The sequence below is a fragment of the Betta splendens genome, chromosome 16 (genome assembly GCF_900634795.4).
Source record: "Betta splendens chromosome 16, fBetSpl5.4, whole genome shotgun sequence".
NCBI classification, from domain to species: Eukaryota; Metazoa; Chordata; class Actinopteri; order Anabantiformes; family Osphronemidae; genus Betta; species Betta splendens.
In genome coordinates this window covers 14,564,235-14,580,735 of record NC_040896.2, presented here as the reverse complement: position 1 = coordinate 14,580,735, position 16,501 = coordinate 14,564,235, and the positions used below count along the sequence as shown (strand labels likewise).

The window sequence follows — 16,501 nt, the reverse complement described above, 5'->3', positions numbered from 1 at the left end:
AGGCAACCTCTTTATTATATGATAAACTAAGTTAATGGAAGACGACAATCTCCCCTTTGGGAAATCGGACTCACTCTTAATTAATGCATTGTGTTTTCTCTGCTGGAGAGCTTGAAGGAAACTTTAAGGACGGATGAGAATGGCAAACAGCGGTGGGAATTTTTGCCAAGTGATGAAGCGACGTTAGAGAAGAGGATGACGTGCATTAGTGCAGGACGCCGAGCAGATGATGCCCGCGCCAAACACCAGATTTATTTATCAAACACACACATGCCTGACGCCGGTAATTACGCCGAGTCTCCAGACGCATTATCGCCCCTTTGGAGAACATGCTTCATTATCTCATCCGCGGCTGAAAGGATTCCGCGTTGTGCGTCGCATGTTAGCAGAGGAGCGTCGGAGCTCCGAACAATGCGAGTTTGCTTTACCCTTGTGCTCCTCGGATGACATAACAGCAAAGCAAACATTTCTGTGTCCTGTGCCTCTCGTTGGCTTCCTCCACCCACACTTGAGAGGTGACAGGCACAGGCCCGGACTTTCATTATTATCCAACACTGCAAGAATGCCACCGGGAGGATAATTACTGAAACTTGAAGAGCCAGGGCTAATCCTAAGTACTTCACTTTGTACGACTGCCTCGCCCGCCTGTCTCTTAGGCTGCCGCTCACACTGACAAAGTGCAATGTTGGGCTCAGTGAAAGTCAATAAGAAGACCTCATGGCCCACAGATGTAGCAGTGGAGCCGAACGATGGCAAAGTACACTGTTTATTATAAACAGCCTGTGTTTAAAACAACACAATCTATCACCTCCGCCAAACCAACACGGCCTGGAAAATATAGATCATTACATTCGACAAAGCTAATGGTAAAATTCCAACTAACGCCCAAATAAATGATTGAAGTCAGTTATTATTTACACGTTAGATTTTTGTTCTGGGTGGCAAGGCAGCCACTAAGAAAGCTGCAGAATGAAGTCCTGGCCTGATAATGTCACTGCTGTGGTCTTCTTTGATTGACAGGTGCTAAGACGGATCATTAGCAGCCTGTCTTGAGGTATTTGAATAAGAAGACTTATCGTGTGACCCCCCCCCCCCCCCCCCCAAAGAAAAAAAACATCCTAAGAGCTTCATTATTTAACAGACTGTACGATTATCTTTAAAAACAGAGGCAACTCTGTTACCAGTTATATGGTTTCTACATACACTTTATTACAGTAGTGTGAACAAACCCATATAGAAAACACGCAACTTTAAATTAAAGTTATTAAACCGCCTGAATACCCAGATCAAAAGATCGTATGTGAGCTGTTGTTTAGACTTTTTTTCCCCTCTTCATTCATCCAAGGAGCAACCAGAGGCTCCGCTGCTGCCACACAAAGGCAGGAACAGCTGTCTGATCGATACTGGACAAAGGCTCAAAGGTTAGAGCAGTCAAAGGATTGTTAACTAGTCATTTTATTTGCCAGACATTTATATCATTCTTTACGGTTCAGTGCACCCCTTCTGTGGAGGCCGGCCTGCACACCTGTGCTTGGGACACATCCAGGGCCTCCTCAGCCACTCTTCATGACCTTATGGTCACGAAGCGCTGAAGTCACGTCTCTAAATCACAGACGTGGATCTCACTCACCGCTCTCCTGCCATGTTTACATTACCAACACACGTGAAGCCCACCTGCTGAGCGCGCGCACGCACATATGAAAGCGCTAACGCGCGTCTGTCTCATGTGTGAGTCTGCGCGCGAGCATTCCTGCATATGCCGCCGTATTTGTGTTCGCGTGAATACGGCAACACATGGCTCTGCTGCCAGCGCTCTGGCTGGCGCTGTGCTGCGAGGGTCCCCGCGGGGCTGGCAGTGAGGGGAGAGCCTCTCTGCGGCTCACCCAGGCGGAGAGGGGCTTCCTGCGCGCCTTTTGTCGCACCATTTGGGGCCCCCGTGTCCGCGGCCGCCCCGCTTCGGACCCACTTGGCAGCGCGGCGCGCAGACGGACATCTGCTCCTTCCAGCCTCCTGGTGAATGGAGAAACCAACCAGCGGCAGGCCCTGCTCCGCTTGCTTTACTGAGCCACAGTGTCTGTGTGAGACGAGGTAACAGATGCTTCGGGCAACATCCTCTATCTGTGCATGAGGAATTAAATAATAGGACACCGTGCACAAAGTTTGCTTAGAATTTCTAATCATGACTAATTGTTGTAAATTAATTTTAATATTGTGGCCTGTTTCTTTCTATTTTTCAAATAACTGTAAAAAAATAGGGTAATTATGACTACATGGTGCCTGAGCCACAGTGGTCGACTAATTGCAGTGGAAAGCCACAAGTGACAACCTTCAGTTTTCCTCCAGAAACATTTCTGATACGAAGGCCTCCAGATTATCGAGCGGCTGCGTAAACCTCCACCTTATTATATAGTCCTGCATCTCTAGCTTGACTCCTTTCTCCCGGTGCTTTAAAGCAGAGTGATTCTGGAGCACGCAATATTGAACGCACTTTGTTCGTGCTCAGCGGCCCAGAATAACTCGGTCATTATGGAAGCGAAAGGGACCGGTTTTGAGTTTGATTTCGTGATGGTAATATAGCCCATGTGCGCAGGGGAGGAGAGCCTTCAATGGGGACATCTGTTCGACGCGGCTCACAGTTACAGCCCGTGCGCCGCCGACAACAACCTGTGCGCGCCGTCTGCACCGGGCTCGACCCTCCGGCTCCTGAACGCAACAGGCAACAAAATGTCTTTTTTAATCTAAAGACGCCCCCCCCCCCCCCCAGGAATAAACGACACGATCTGATTAGACGTGCACGTGGATTAAAAAATCTCGGTCGCGGGCTGCGCGCAGGAAGTGTCCGTCCTGAGTTATCGCGCTGACCTCTGACATCAGTCTTGCTGGTATGATCGCTTTGTAATTTGTCACCAGAGGCCAACACGTGCCCTGTAGCTGTAGCCCACCTTGCGCTCCAAATGCGGAAAATCACTACTGACCATAATATTGTGAATAGTCGCTCTCCCCGAGAGGTAGAGGGAGAGGGACAAGCAATTCCACCACGGATGCTGCACAGATTTATACATTTAGCATTAGATGATTTGTACAGATAATTTGAGGCCATCTAAAAAATCGTGCCGTGTGTGCGTGGAGAGAAAGGCCAAACGGAGACTTCACGTTATTCCTAATTGAATCGCCATGTAACGTTTGCCTGCCATTGTCCGCAGCCTCCCAGCAGCAGGAAGTTGCTGCGTTTTCCTCAGCCGAGAGCCAACGTCGAGGGTCACTGGATGCGCCGCGGAGCGGAGGAGCACGGTACGTGGGTTTTATTCCCGTCGTCACTTCGCCACATTTTAATTCGCCTTTAAACGCGGTTACGTAATGTTCTGCGGCGTGTTATGATTTTCGATAGCTCGTGCCATTGATTGGTTTGACCGAAATAAAACAACAAACTGATCGATGCGCATTCGTTCTTATCTGCAACGTCAATAAGCCGGAGTGTGTGTGCGCGCGCGCGTGTGCGTGTGTGTGTGTGTTTTCGTTGGTGACTGCGTGTGTGTGTGTGTGTGTGTGTGCTTTTTTGTAAGTATCTAAAATCTGCCCTTTCCTTTAAATGTATTTTTTTTTAACATTAAGCGTTTGGAGTAAAAAAAATAACATAATAAATTCACTTTTAAAAGGTAGAAATTGCTCTGAACTGACTCTGAACGGTGTTAAATATTGTAGACTAGATAACACACGTGCTGCAAGAATAGTAATCAAGCAAACTGCGAGGCTAACGTTACAGCGCCTGCGTTTTTTTTTCTTTTTATTTACTGGATCATTGTGAATGACGTGGTTCTTTAATTTTTTTCCCACTCCTTCATTTTTTACAGTTGATGGTAAAGCAGTGTAAATTAATCCAAAAAGCTGCTGTCCAATCCTAGAAACACAAGAATTAATCAGATAGTCCATCTATCACGCTGTGTAATAAAGAAAGCGACATGGGTTAGGCAGATGATGTGATGAATAATCCCTGGTCGTTTTAATTAACTTTTCCCTGTCCTGTAATGACCAAGCTGGTCAACAGACCCGGTCAATAAGCATGTTAATATCAAACAAATAAAACTGCGGATGATTAAAAACCTCCTGCGTTATTAAATTTGAAATTCAAATGAAATTTATGCTTCCAGTGAACACTGCATGCAAATAGCGCCCGAGGAGAGACCCGGGGTTCAACGCGCATTTCGCCTAACTACATACGTTATTATGTAACAGCAGCTTTCTCTGTAGATTTGACAAAATGTCAGCGGCAAAGGGATGAACCCATTCAAGCAGCCTATCATTTTATTTTCAGCCTGGCACCCGGTGCAACCACTTACTTAAATAAATAATTAAGGGAACCTGCAACGTCAACATTAGGATATTGCCTGAACGAAATTAAACATTTTTGAATTTGTCAATTTTGGGGCAGAGATATTTCCGAAGTGACACATTCCCCTCCCCGTCAGCTTCTCGACTGCCTGTTATCTTACAGCGCATAAAATGAATATTTCTCCTCTGGAATGCACCGTCCACCAGGTTTAATCAAAACTATCAAGGTAATTGAACGCAATTACAGTAATGCAGTAAAGTTTGAGACGGCGCAATGCATGTCAACGACCAGAACAATGCAGCCTTTCTCTGCTGTAATAGTTTGTGTATATTAACTTTTAGAAGTTGAAACGTGCAAACATTCCGCTCAGGGGGGCTGCGCCAAACCCCAGAAGACGTTTTCATATGAAGGAAAGACGCAGAAATACGGCGAGTGATGTGATAACCCACTTAAAGGCTTACATGTTTTTCCACATTTGTGGTCTCCATTACGCGTTAAAGCTGAAATAAGCCAAATCAGCACGAGAGTAATAATTAAGCTAATTTAAAGTACAAAATAATAAAACTGAGGGACTTTTAACTTTTTTATCTTTGATTGTTCAACTTGTCGGTCTGCGTGGTGACAGTTTACCAACCTTGACTTATTTACTCCCGGCTGCACCACTGTACACAGACAGGTCATCATCCCTCTGTCTTTCAATTTATGGAATGTGATGTTCTGTAAAATTTCAATAAGTGGCCCCCTAATTCCTCCTTCCTAATTCACTCTCATTTAACTTTACCTTCCTTCCGCTGTCTTTTATTATGGAGGGGGCGGTGGGGGAGGTGGAGGAAGGTGGAGAGCTGTCTGGGGCGCTCTATTGATGACCTCACGGTAGTGTGTGGCGGTGCGGCGGGACGGAGGCGCTGATTGGTCGCCCGTGTCACAGCGGCACTTCAAAGCCGGAGAGGAGCCTACAATTGTGGAAGAATGGGCGGAACACATCATTGTATTGCACACCTCTAAAAAAACAGTGCTCTGATTCATAAATATAAAAAGATCCTCTGAGGAGGGCAGTGTTTTTGTGTGATGGCAACTTCACTTCTAGGGGTGAGTCCAAAAGACTTTCTTGCTGGTTTAATTAGTTCTTGTCATTGTCCGACGCAGGGGGATTAAAACTTACAGCGGCGGCGAAGTAACAGCGAAGCTCAGTGCCTCGCGTACATTTTCAGCGAGCGGTTCTTGTGAGAAAGCCTTCGCCCTAAGTTCGCAGCGGCGCTCCCCGCACACACGCGTGTTTTGCCCCGGCATGCGCTCGTGAGCGGTCCGTGGCGCGTCTCGCTCGTCCCGCTTGCCGTGCGTCCAGGTAGGAAGTGACGATCTCAGCCACGAGCTGGAGAAAAGTGCCTCGCGCCGACTTTCTCCTCCGTTCGGAAAAAAAAAAGCCGCGTTGAAACATGCGATGAACCTGTTCGACTTGTCCGAGCGAGCGGTCACTCACAGCTTTTCTTGCTTTCTTCCTTGCAGGAGGAGCCGAGGTTAGGATCGACTCCTTTAGCCATGTTAGCTGCAACATGCAACAAAATAGGGAGTCCGAGCCCTTCACCGTCAACTATTTCGGATAACTCCTCGTCGTTTGGGAAAGGCTTCCACCCGTGGAAACGAGCCGCGGCGAGCAGCTGCAGCCTGGGGTCCGGCCTCTCCGGCTTCGGGGTGTCCCGCAACGGATCCGGCATCTCGGACTCATTCGGCACCAACGGCTCCACCGGATCCAGCGCCTTTTCCCTCACGTCTGGCACCTCGTCCAACTCCCACTTTGGAAACGACTATTCTGTTTTCCAAGCCTCCGTGTCCAGCAGCTCCCAAGAGTCCAGCCACCAGCCGGTCTTCATCTCCAAAGTGCACACGTCCGTGGACAGTTTACAGGGCATCTACCCGAGGATGAGCGTGGCGCATCCCTACGAGTCCTGGTTCAAGTCGTCTCACCCGGGGATCCCCACGGGAGAGGTCGGAACCACCGGCGCGTCGGCCTGGTGGGACGTTGGAGCGGGATGGATTGACGTTCAGAACCCTAACGGAGCGGCGCTACAAACGTCCTTGCATTCCGGTGGACTTCAGACCTCCTTGCACTCTCCTCTCGGCGGATATAATTCTGATTACTCCAGTTTAAGTCACTCCGCATTCAGCACGAGTCCCTCTCCACACCTGTTGACAACCGGCCAACACCTGATGGACGGTTTCAAGCCGGTCTTATCCTCTTATCCGGACACGAGCCCCTCTCCTCTGACTGGGGCGGGGGGCACTATGCTCTCCGGGGGTCCACCCGCATCTTTAGCGGGGTCTCCGAGGTCGTCTGCCAGGCGATACTCGGGCAGAGCCACCTGCGACTGTCCGAACTGCCAGGAGGCGGAGAGACTCGGGCCGGCGGGCGCCAGCCTCCGGAGGAAGGGGCTCCACAGCTGCCACATCCCCGGCTGCGGGAAGGTTTACGGTAAAACGTCGCACCTAAAGGCGCACCTGCGGTGGCACACCGGCGAGCGGCCGTTCGTGTGCAACTGGCTGTTTTGCGGCAAGCGGTTCACTCGCTCCGACGAGCTCCAGCGACATTTACGCACGCACACCGGGGAGAAGCGCTTCGCCTGCCCGGTGTGCAACAAGAGATTTATGCGCAGCGACCACCTGAGTAAACACGTAAAGACGCACAGCGCCGGGGGGTCCGCCGGCTCCGGCTCCGGGGGCAGCGGAGGGAAGAGGGGGAGCGACACCGACAGCGAGCACAGCGCGCCCGGAAGCCCCCCGTGTCATTCCCCCGACCTGTTGCACCCACCCGAGTCCACCCAGGGAGTGGGCATGAACGGCCTCTGAAGCGCCCCGCGGCGCGGTAAAAACTGTAAGACGACAAAGCGTCGCGCGCGGACAAGAAGGTGGACGTACTTTGGCCCGTCCGTGGCGTTTACGTTTCCACGAGTGTTTAGAATGACTCCATAGCTGTGCCATCACACACATCTCATTTATACATCTACGCCGTGAACGTGAAATCAAGTGATTGTGGACACACCGGGAGAAGGCACGGGGACTTTTCACAGCCTGATGCTGAATAACCGTGACGCAAAATACAACTCAACATGTTAATAGTAGATCTGGCTGCGTTGTGCTACTGCTGTCATACATATTGTTCAAAACCAAACTCTGGCACTTTATTATCGAGCAGGAGAAATTATTTTATCCCTGTAGTTGGGCTGCCCGGTAGGAACATATCTGTAGAGTATGGTAAGAGGGATGGGGTTCATTATAAATGTCTGATCCACTCCACAGAGGAGCAGCTGCAGGTTTATATCATGTTGCTATTCACCCCACTACGGTACAAGTTTGTAAGTAGGCCAGTCCGAGGTCTCTTACGTTTCACTTCGCTGCAAAATGTGTTGTATATACTGAGAAATGTAGGGTAGAATAATTACAGCCCGATGTAAAGGTGAGTAATGTATTTGTCCAGGAGACGATTTTGTATAGGTATTTCTAGTTGTATATGGACTCTAGTAAATATTTGAAATATACGGAAATGTACTTGGATTTTTCTTTGACATGATATGAAATGTATTGTGGGAGTTATATTTAACCACGAGTTTTCTTGTATTTAGGGGTCTATCATTAGGCGCACTTTGAATTTATTTGTAACGTTTGGAAATCATTTACTGTTTGCCCATTCATTTAATTTAAGTAAGCATGTTGTAAAGTGATTTTAATTTTACAATGGTATTTCTTTTTCTCTCTCCGAGAATGGCTTTTTATGCAAGCCACTCAATAAAGTCAGTATGAATTCAGACGCAGCTGATCGACTCGTTTTATTTGAACCGTTGAGTCGATGCACCGCTCTCCCTGGCAGAGCACAACGTCTGAGATTTTATTTTGCTTGAAAAAATATTTTACAAGGATATTGTGAAAAGTGATGTATCATCATCTCCGTGTGCAGCTGGTGGTTTCCTAAAGCCAGGGAGGTAAAGGGCCCGCAGCAACGTCAGGGCCTCACCCAGAAATTGAAATATGTAATCATGAAATATTAAATGCAGAATCTGCCCTGAACGGCTCAAGTCGGTGGGGTTTTTTTTTAAGTTTCTTACACTGATTAGCACAAAAATTAACGGAATCATTCAGTATTTGTTTGAAAATAGGATTTTTTTTACTTTTTATTGTTCAATCGTTAAATTATTTTTAAAATGGCCGTTTTCATGAACGCGCAGTGAGCCCCCGCAAAATTGTGCTTTTGTGAAACAATTCAAAGCAATTCAAAAAAAGCGACAAATATCGTTCCTCTTATAAGATATAAATAAGTTTTATTCCTTCAAAATTAACAGCTTTTCGTATATTGTGCGCAGAAAGTAGAAACAACACACCTGTTTACTTTTACTAAATAGCAACACACGGCAAAATGTTTTGAATCTGAGTTATTTGCAGACTTGATTTGAAAACCCAAAAGTTACACGCCATGCTTTTGTGTGCGCTATTAGAAATTTCAGTTATTTACACGCAGGAACAGAAACAACCCTTGTTTATGATGTAGTTATATAATTTTATTATAGTTATAAAGATATTAGCATTTAGTTTTGGGGATTTTAAGCGCGCTGTCATGATGGATGACATGACGATACTTCAAACGGTCATTGAAGCTGTATTGACACAGTAAACATGGAAAGAATAAGTCTCAATTTTTAACTATATTATGTTTTTAATGTTGTTTTACGCTTTGTGTGCGCTCCCTGAGGAGTAAACTAGAGTATTTCATATTCCTGAGGCAGATTTCCAACCTTGGCTTCATAGCGCCACCTGGTGGGTGCAGGTCATATCCAGGTTTGCCTTATGTTATCCTGTAAGCGCAATAATAAGACAAGTACAGGACCAACTCAACCAAGACTGTACAGATTATCACATGCACCTCACTGTCTTTATACTGTCTGAAATGAGCACATTGATAAATATAACTGATCAAAAGTCACTACTTCACCAGTCTGAGCTTCTTTCATCACATCTGCGGGTTTAATGCCGGTCAGAGTTGAGCCACTTTGGATAATGTAAACGTCTGCAATAACACGTAATTGCCTAACTACTTGCGTCACGCGCCCCATTACACTCCAGTTCAGTAAATAGCTCCCTGGGATTCAGTACATCATATCATCAGAACGTGGGACATTTTCAGCACCTGTCTCCACACGATCTGTTCAAATCTGTCCACAAATATTGAAACTTGACTGGCCCTCGTGCTCTCTCTTTCTTTGTAAACAAATCGTCTTTGTGTCTGTGTATATTTCTTTCGTGAAGCTGCTGCAGGGACATTTATTGAGCAGTTTAAAGAACAACCTGTGAAATAATAGATGGGCGCAACCATCGCCACGGTTAGTTTTGGTGAAGCTGAAAAAAACACTCGCAAAATAAATACAAAACACAAAAATGAATGGTTAAATATGAACAGTGGCTCTGACCTAGTGTCTCGTGGCCACACGGCTCTGTTGTCATATGATTATCACCTTCACAGACCTCTCAGCATCACCTGGACCTCCGAGGCCTGTCCACTGTCCCGATTCAAGCTGGCGACGGTGAGTGGGGGCACACGCGCCAGGACGAAGAGGAGGAGCTGCCAACTGTGGATGAAGGACACAATTACAGTTATGGTCAGAGCCCACGGCGCGTTGGCAGCTGAGCCCAGAGAACATGAAAGAGGAATAAACATTGTGTTAAATAAAGCCTAAGGAAAAGCCCTGCTCAACTGAGGCTTTGTGGAAATGTCACGGCACCGATATAAAGAGATATGCTGATTTTTACCGCAGCGCAGTAAATCACAGTGTTGGGGTTCCACCGCTCACCCATGATGCATTTGTGTCCAATTTTGTGGTTAAAACCACCAACTGCACTGTCATTGTCTGTGAAACAAGCAATCTTCTGGTAAAGGCAATTTACAAGGTTCGGAGGTTACTCAAAACAATTAACGACACTGACAGCAGCCTTATACAGTGCTTTCAGCAATTTACATTCATTCTACGTCAGGTGGTGGCTTGTTTGTTACATCCAGTATCCATTATCTTGCAGTAATTAATGCAGGAAGCTCTGTAGGTGTGAATCAGATGACATTTATTTAAAACAGGCCTCTAAAGTCCAGACGCTGAGGTCTTAGCTTGGAGTTTCATGTCTCTGCTGTATAACAGGGAGGTCGGACTATTTGCCTGGGCATTTTGGAACATTTATTTTTATTCTTGGAGAATAAAGCAGTTGCTTGGCCGCTGCCCAGGAAGGCAAGTTCCTTCCTTTTAGTGACACTCTGTGCGAGGCTAATCAGCTGACTGGTGGAGAAATGGCTCCATCAAGTGGTTCAAACCTGTAAACTTCATACCGAGCCGTCACTTACAGACTGGCTGCTTACTCTAAGGCTCGTGCTTTGCAGATTACAAAAATGTATGAAGTTTTCACGTGTGACAGTGCAGACATCAAACCTGTTACACTTCAGTTAGTTGCACTTTGTGCTCACGTGGATGAGGACGGATCAGTCCTTTAAAAGCAAAACAGAAGGGCCGATATCTGATACAGGATTATCAGAGTCTGTGCAGATAATGAAACCGCTACAGTTTTGTATTGAAGGAGTGCAGGCTTTGTTTCATATGTCAACATTATACAGGCACAATTTAAAATAATGTGCAAACAGAGGTGGGACGTTTGAACACAACAAACGTGGATATAATTTTAACTGGGATTCATGCTCAGACACATATTTAATACATTGTGTTTGCTTCTTAGGCTTCAGGTGTTCATGCTAAAGTCCAGGCGACTGACCATATTTGCAGCATGAACGTTGATAATCAGCTCAACGGTGCTTAGCTGCATTCCTTCAGAACCAGAACCAACCGCGTTTGGATTCCAGAGGGCGAGTCCTAAAAAACACAGTTCAACTTAACAGTTTAAAATAAGCAAAGAGTTGCACGAAGGAAAACTATAAATGTGACCCTGTTGGTGATTGACTCAGGCATTGATCACGGTGAGTGTGTGTAACCTGCTCACTGAGATAACAACACTTGAGTGTTTAATCAGATTAAATTCTGTTGACGCCTCTGTTCAGTTTGACTTTGACAACGAAATGCAAATAGTAAAATCAATGAACTCCAACTCCAAGAGCCACTAAAACAAGAAGGCACGTGCTAACAGTTCCCCCCAAAGCTGCGTGCAGTCTGTTTAATATTTTAGGCCAAATTCAAACTTCGTGGATCAACCTTGTTGCCGGTGTGTCTCCTCGTGGACTCATGGCAGCGCGTGTTTCGGCCTCGCTGCACGCGCTTATCTCCAAACGTCGATTCCAGTCGAAACCGCAGGTATCGCTCAGTTTCAGGTGTCGTAAGTCTCGCGCGTCAACAAAGCGGTGTCTTGTGGGCAATGCAGTTATTACAGCCAGGAGCGCCCACTGGTTCGCCATGACGTTCCTGCGAGTCGTTGCTGGTGAACTCCCAATCCCGACATGCACCGCGCCGGACAGCCAGCGGGCTGGAGAAGTGTGATGCGACGGGGCGAGCTTCATACATACGCTTCAGAAAAAAGTGCGGTGACAGCGGATTGACCTTTTTTACCGATCGGAGCCCGAAGAAAAACTTCAAGCGTCTAATGCCGACGGTGAGGTCAGGCTTTAGTTTCTACTCTAAATAGCTGAATGTTAATAATAGGAGACAGCGTATAAAGGATACGCTTTATTAACATGTCATAGTGAGTGCGTACACACCTGTTCAGACGTTGACTTGCTGACTTGTCAGTGAGTTTAATGAAGTTTTTGCTTTGTCTTAAAGTATTTTCATATGGCTGAAACTTGCGCTCAGAACGAAAACACGCAGTAATCTGTGAGATTAGGCGCTGCCGCCGCCACTGTAGTAGTTGCGGCACAAGAAGCGCTGGAGGAGACGAGCTCCGTGTCATAGGCTTGACAAGACCAACCTGTTTTTGTGCACTCGTGTAGGAAACCAGATTATTAATGACTGACTCACTGCGACGCAGTGTCCTTTTACGCAAACACGCGGCAGGTTGAAGGGTTCAGGCTTTATTGTGCGTTTGGAACCGTTTCCTGTGGCAGACAGAAACTGTAACTGTAATGAGCCCCGGGCGCAGTGCGCTCCGGCTGAACAATGACGCAGCTCCCAGTCTTTTGTTGTGTACATGTTTGTTATTGTCATGTGTCACGTTATTTCTAAATATAATCACGCTGAGCTGTGCAATGGTTGTTTTCCCTTCCTGACCAGTAATTGAGCGGATTTGGTAATAATTTTATGTTATGGCGCCCAGTGGCATCACCTTGACAACAGTGACCATTAACAAATGAGTGATGAGTCATATACTTAGGCAAATAAAAGCTTCTAGTAAAAATATGTTTACAGATGAAAATATGGCGGCTGAGAGAGCAAGGCCTTTCCGTCGCGTTGGGAGTCTCATGCGGAGCAAATCTGAAGGGACACTAATCGATTTGTGTGATGGTGCCTCAACTGACCAAGTGAATGGTAAACCTTTCTTTTTGAAACCACTTCTTGAAGTACTGTATTTACGGTTTTGAATGACGTCCCGACTGAACTGTCATTTGTCGACAGGTGGGTTTGTGGCACAAATCGCACAGGCCTCAGCGTGGCCTCCTCTGCAGCCAGAAGACGCTCATGCGACGCAGTCTAAAAATCCCTTTTGGAAGAATCTATCAGGATCCAATCCGTTCCTAGACGATATCGTTCACAGTAGCAAAGATAACAGTAATTCAAACTCTTCAAACGTAAAGCCAGCGAACGAAAAGCATTCGGATTCAAACAACGATGACGTCATCAGCACATCGTCAGACGAAGGAAACGTGGGGAACTTTTTGGAAAGCAAACACAAAGTCACCAACAGATCTGGGAGATGGAGGAGCGCTTCCGACATCTTGGATGACCTGGATCAGAAGGTCCTAAAACAGGAGAACAGCTTAAAGCCGCCTGGGCAGGTACTGCACCCAGACTTTGAATGGCTGAAGAATGACAGGGAGGCCTATAAGATGGCCTGGCTGAGCCACAGGCAGCTCACCCGTTCCTGCCTGGACTTGAATCTGATGAGCCAGAGTCCGGGCTGGGCTCAGACTCAGGCCACTGACTTCCAGGTCATCTCCAGGATCGGCCACGGCGGAGGCACGGTACAGCTGCCGGACTCAGACGTTCAGATCCATATCCCGGAAAGTCACGTTCCTCCGGGGGAAACCCAGGAAGTTACACTAAAAGCGATGCTGGACCCTCCTCCCGGACTCAATAACAACTACAGGACAACCCTCAGCCCTCTTCTGGAGGTAAACCTCAGCAACATTAACACAAAGGAGCGCATCACATTGCAAATGAAGCTGTCTGGAGAGGTGAGGGCTGACCCTTTGAGCCAGGGATCCACCAGAGTGTTTGGGCTGGTGTCCAACAAAAGAGAGGGTCCCTATGTCAAAGTCAACGACTGTTGCATTGACAAGAACGTGATGCGGATGAAGCTCCAGGACCTGAAGACGCATTTCTACGTGATTGCAGTGGCCGAGGCCTCTGCGATTCAGGCCCCTGCCACGTCAGTGTGGGAGTACCTTCACCGTCGAATCACCGTGGCCGTTTATGGACCCAGGTACATCCATCCGTCATTCAAAGCTGTGATAGTGGTCTGCTGCCACGAGGACGTGCCCACAAAGCTCCCGTTTTCCGACATCTGCAGAGGCAACAAACACCTGCCTCCGCTCGTGTTGCAGCTTTGGGGAAAACGCACGTTTCAGCCGGATAAAGTGAACGACCTGCGCATCAGCGTGAGCGTCGCGGACTCTGTGTTCAAACCCAAACCCGGGGACACGCTAAAGGAAGTGAGGCAGAGTCAACTTAAGATAGGAACGGTCTTGCACCTGCCGGTTGCACTGTGCTGCTCTAGGAATTCTGAAATGACTCCGTTCGAGTTAGACGTGCAGGTGACGGAGTCCAGCACCGAGGCGCTCACACATTTCCAGGTGTCGTCCCCTCCCGCCGCCCCCATGAGGGCGGAAAAACGGGCATCCCGGAAGGCCGAGAAGCGGGCGGACGCGCCCAGAGCGTCGCCCATTCCCGAGGAGAGGGCGACGGACCCGCCCGGGTGCGAGGACAGGCCCGTGGCCCTGCAGTGGTACGGGGTGGCGCTCAAGTCGGTCCTGCGGCAGCCGCGCGTGGACTACCTGCTGGAGTACTTCAAGGGGGACACGGTGGCCCTGCTCTCCAGAGAGACCGTCCGCTCGGTGGGCAACTCCAAGGCAAAGGAGTGGTACATCGGATTCCTCCGAGGCCGGATCGGCCTGGTCCACTGCAAGAACGTCAAGCTCATCACCAGAGACCAAGTGATTGACCTCGCCGGCGTCGAAATGACCACGTCCGTGCTCCTGGACAACATGGCGCTGCCCTTCAAGAAGCTCACCTACATGTACTCCGCCACCCAGTCGCTGGTCACGGAGCACGTAAGCAGCTGGAGGGCCTTCGCCGACGCCCTGGGCTACGACGAGGCCACGCTGGACGTCTTCACCAGGAGGCGCGTGGACACGGACGCCGACAAGGTGGCCTGCGTCCTGCAGAGGCTGAAGGAGGACTGTCACACCGGGAAGAGCAGGAAGAAGTTCCTGCACGAGCTGATGGTGGTGAGTGGAGGCGACCCTGACCGCGCTTCGAGCGCTTGCTCTGGTGACAGCCTGCTGTCTATGTGCTGCGTCCTAGGCTCTGCTGAAGATGGACGCCGTGAAGCTCGTTGCCCAGCTGATCCAGAACACCGTCATCCTGTCCACCGCCGTGGAGCTCGGGGTCCGGTGGCGGGAGCTCGCCGAGAAGATGGGGAAGCTGTCCAGCGCTCAGGCGGCTGCATACGAGGCTCCGCACCGAGGGAAGAACGGCGAGGTCGGCCCGCAGGTGAGTGCGGCATCAGCGCCCGAAGCAGCAGCAGCAGCGTAGACACGCAAGCTGTGTGACATTTCCTGTATTACAGTCTATGTGGAAGCCGGCCTATGACTTCCTGTACGCCTGGAGCCTGCGCTACGGGGACAGCTACAGGGATCTGATCCAGGACCTGCACTTGGCTCTGGACAAAATGAAGAACCCCGCCACCAGAGAGTGGAGGCAGCTGACGGGAGCCCTCATCACCGCAAACTGCCTCGACATCTTTCGAGCCTCTGCCCACCTGAAGCCCTAAACACACCCGTCACCAGGGATGCTCCGACACACAGAGGTTCATATAAATGTGGCCCATTCAGAAACTAAGCTGATTTCCAGAGCCACTCGCAGTGAGTGCTCAGACATCGTTTGGCGAGAGCTGGATGTTTGCACAAGGTTTGAGCTGTGAAGGACGCACTTCATCTTGTAAACAGAACGCGGTGACGTATCGCTCGTTACTTCAGATCCTGTATGTCTGTGCCAAGTGTCAAAAGGCCTTACGACCTTTATTTTGGTAGGATATTTCCAGTTCAACGTGCTACTTAAACATGAATCTGAATTAGTTACAAACTCACTCACTGGTTATCAATGAACTCAGTTACTATGTGGAAGCTGTTATTTCTCTGGTTCTTTCCATTCTTCTATTACAGTATAATCAAACTGACGTCATCCTAACAGGTCTGCCGCGTGTCTCTGTCTTAGTATTTTGGATCTATTCCAATTAACAATGCTGCATTAGTATTACATACAAGCGTGCCTCATGCAGGTGGGTTTTCGCAGCTGGTTGGAGTCATGTGTAAGATTTATGAAGCCAACAGGTCAAATGTAAATAAATTGTATTACTACAGGTCCTACTATGTCTGACAATAAATGTGAACACTGTTACTAACTGATATTTAAACAGGAAAACTGATACTTGATTTGAGTTTATGAGTCAGTGCCAGTAAACAAACAGTTAAGATGTCACAAACTGTTCTTTAGTTTTATGTTTTGCTTTTTATACTGAACACTAATTTTTTTTTAGATACAGTACGCACAATTTGGCTTATTTTATGTATTGTCATTTTTTTATATGAATTGTAATCAGTTGCCAAATGGAAGCCGGGTGACTACATGTGATATCTTTAATTTTGAAGATAATAAAGTTAATAAAGCTGTCATTCAGTGCAGGAGGTACTGTAGCTAGTGTTTGCTCCAACTCTGGTGAATCTCACAAAACCGGGGACTTCACTGATTTTCTGGGACTGTTTGC

At 48.0% G+C, this 16,501-nt stretch overlaps 2 protein-coding genes and 1 long non-coding RNA gene across 6 annotated transcripts; 2 read left to right on the top strand and 1 right to left on the bottom strand.

Annotated features, from left to right (window-relative positions):
- The first annotated feature begins 5,282 nt into the window (after positions 1–5,282).
- Positions 5,283–8,130, top strand: sp8b (sp8 transcription factor b). Of its 2 annotated transcripts, none has more exons than XM_029129238.3 (2): positions 5,283–5,419; positions 5,837–8,130. In XM_029129238.3, the coding sequence occupies exons 1-2, from the start codon at positions 5,399–5,401 to the stop codon at positions 7,172–7,174; spliced, it is 1,359 nt and encodes a 452-aa protein (XP_028985071.1). In that variant the 5' UTR covers positions 5,283–5,398; the 3' UTR covers positions 7,175–8,130. The 2 variants fall into 2 exon arrangements, with proteins under 2 accessions (XP_028985071.1, XP_028985074.1); XM_029129241.2 differs by lacking the exon at positions 5,283–5,419 and adding an exon at positions 5,426–5,675.
- Positions 7,866–11,814, bottom strand: LOC114843043 (uncharacterized). The gene is made up of 4 exons (XR_003783530.3): positions 11,560–11,814; positions 11,126–11,223; positions 9,784–9,942; positions 7,866–9,171 (listed from the first exon to the last, which is right to left on the bottom strand). It is a non-coding gene; the product is annotated as an uncharacterized LOC114843043 (long non-coding RNA).
- Positions 11,815–16,421, top strand: macc1 (MET transcriptional regulator MACC1). Of its 3 annotated transcripts, none has more exons than XM_029129235.2 (5): positions 11,815–11,953; positions 12,706–12,825; positions 12,913–14,963; positions 15,040–15,228; positions 15,305–16,421. In XM_029129235.2, the coding sequence occupies exons 2-5, from the start codon at positions 12,714–12,716 to the stop codon at positions 15,506–15,508; spliced, it is 2,556 nt and encodes an 851-aa protein (XP_028985068.1). In that variant the 5' UTR covers positions 11,815–11,953; positions 12,706–12,713; the 3' UTR covers positions 15,509–16,421. The 3 variants fall into 3 exon arrangements, with proteins under 3 accessions (XP_028985068.1, XP_028985069.1, XP_028985067.1); XM_029129236.2 differs by having other exon boundaries at positions 11,830–11,958; XM_029129234.2 differs by lacking the exon at positions 11,815–11,953 and having other exon boundaries at positions 11,955–12,825.
- The last annotated feature ends 80 nt before the right edge of the window (positions 16,422–16,501 follow it).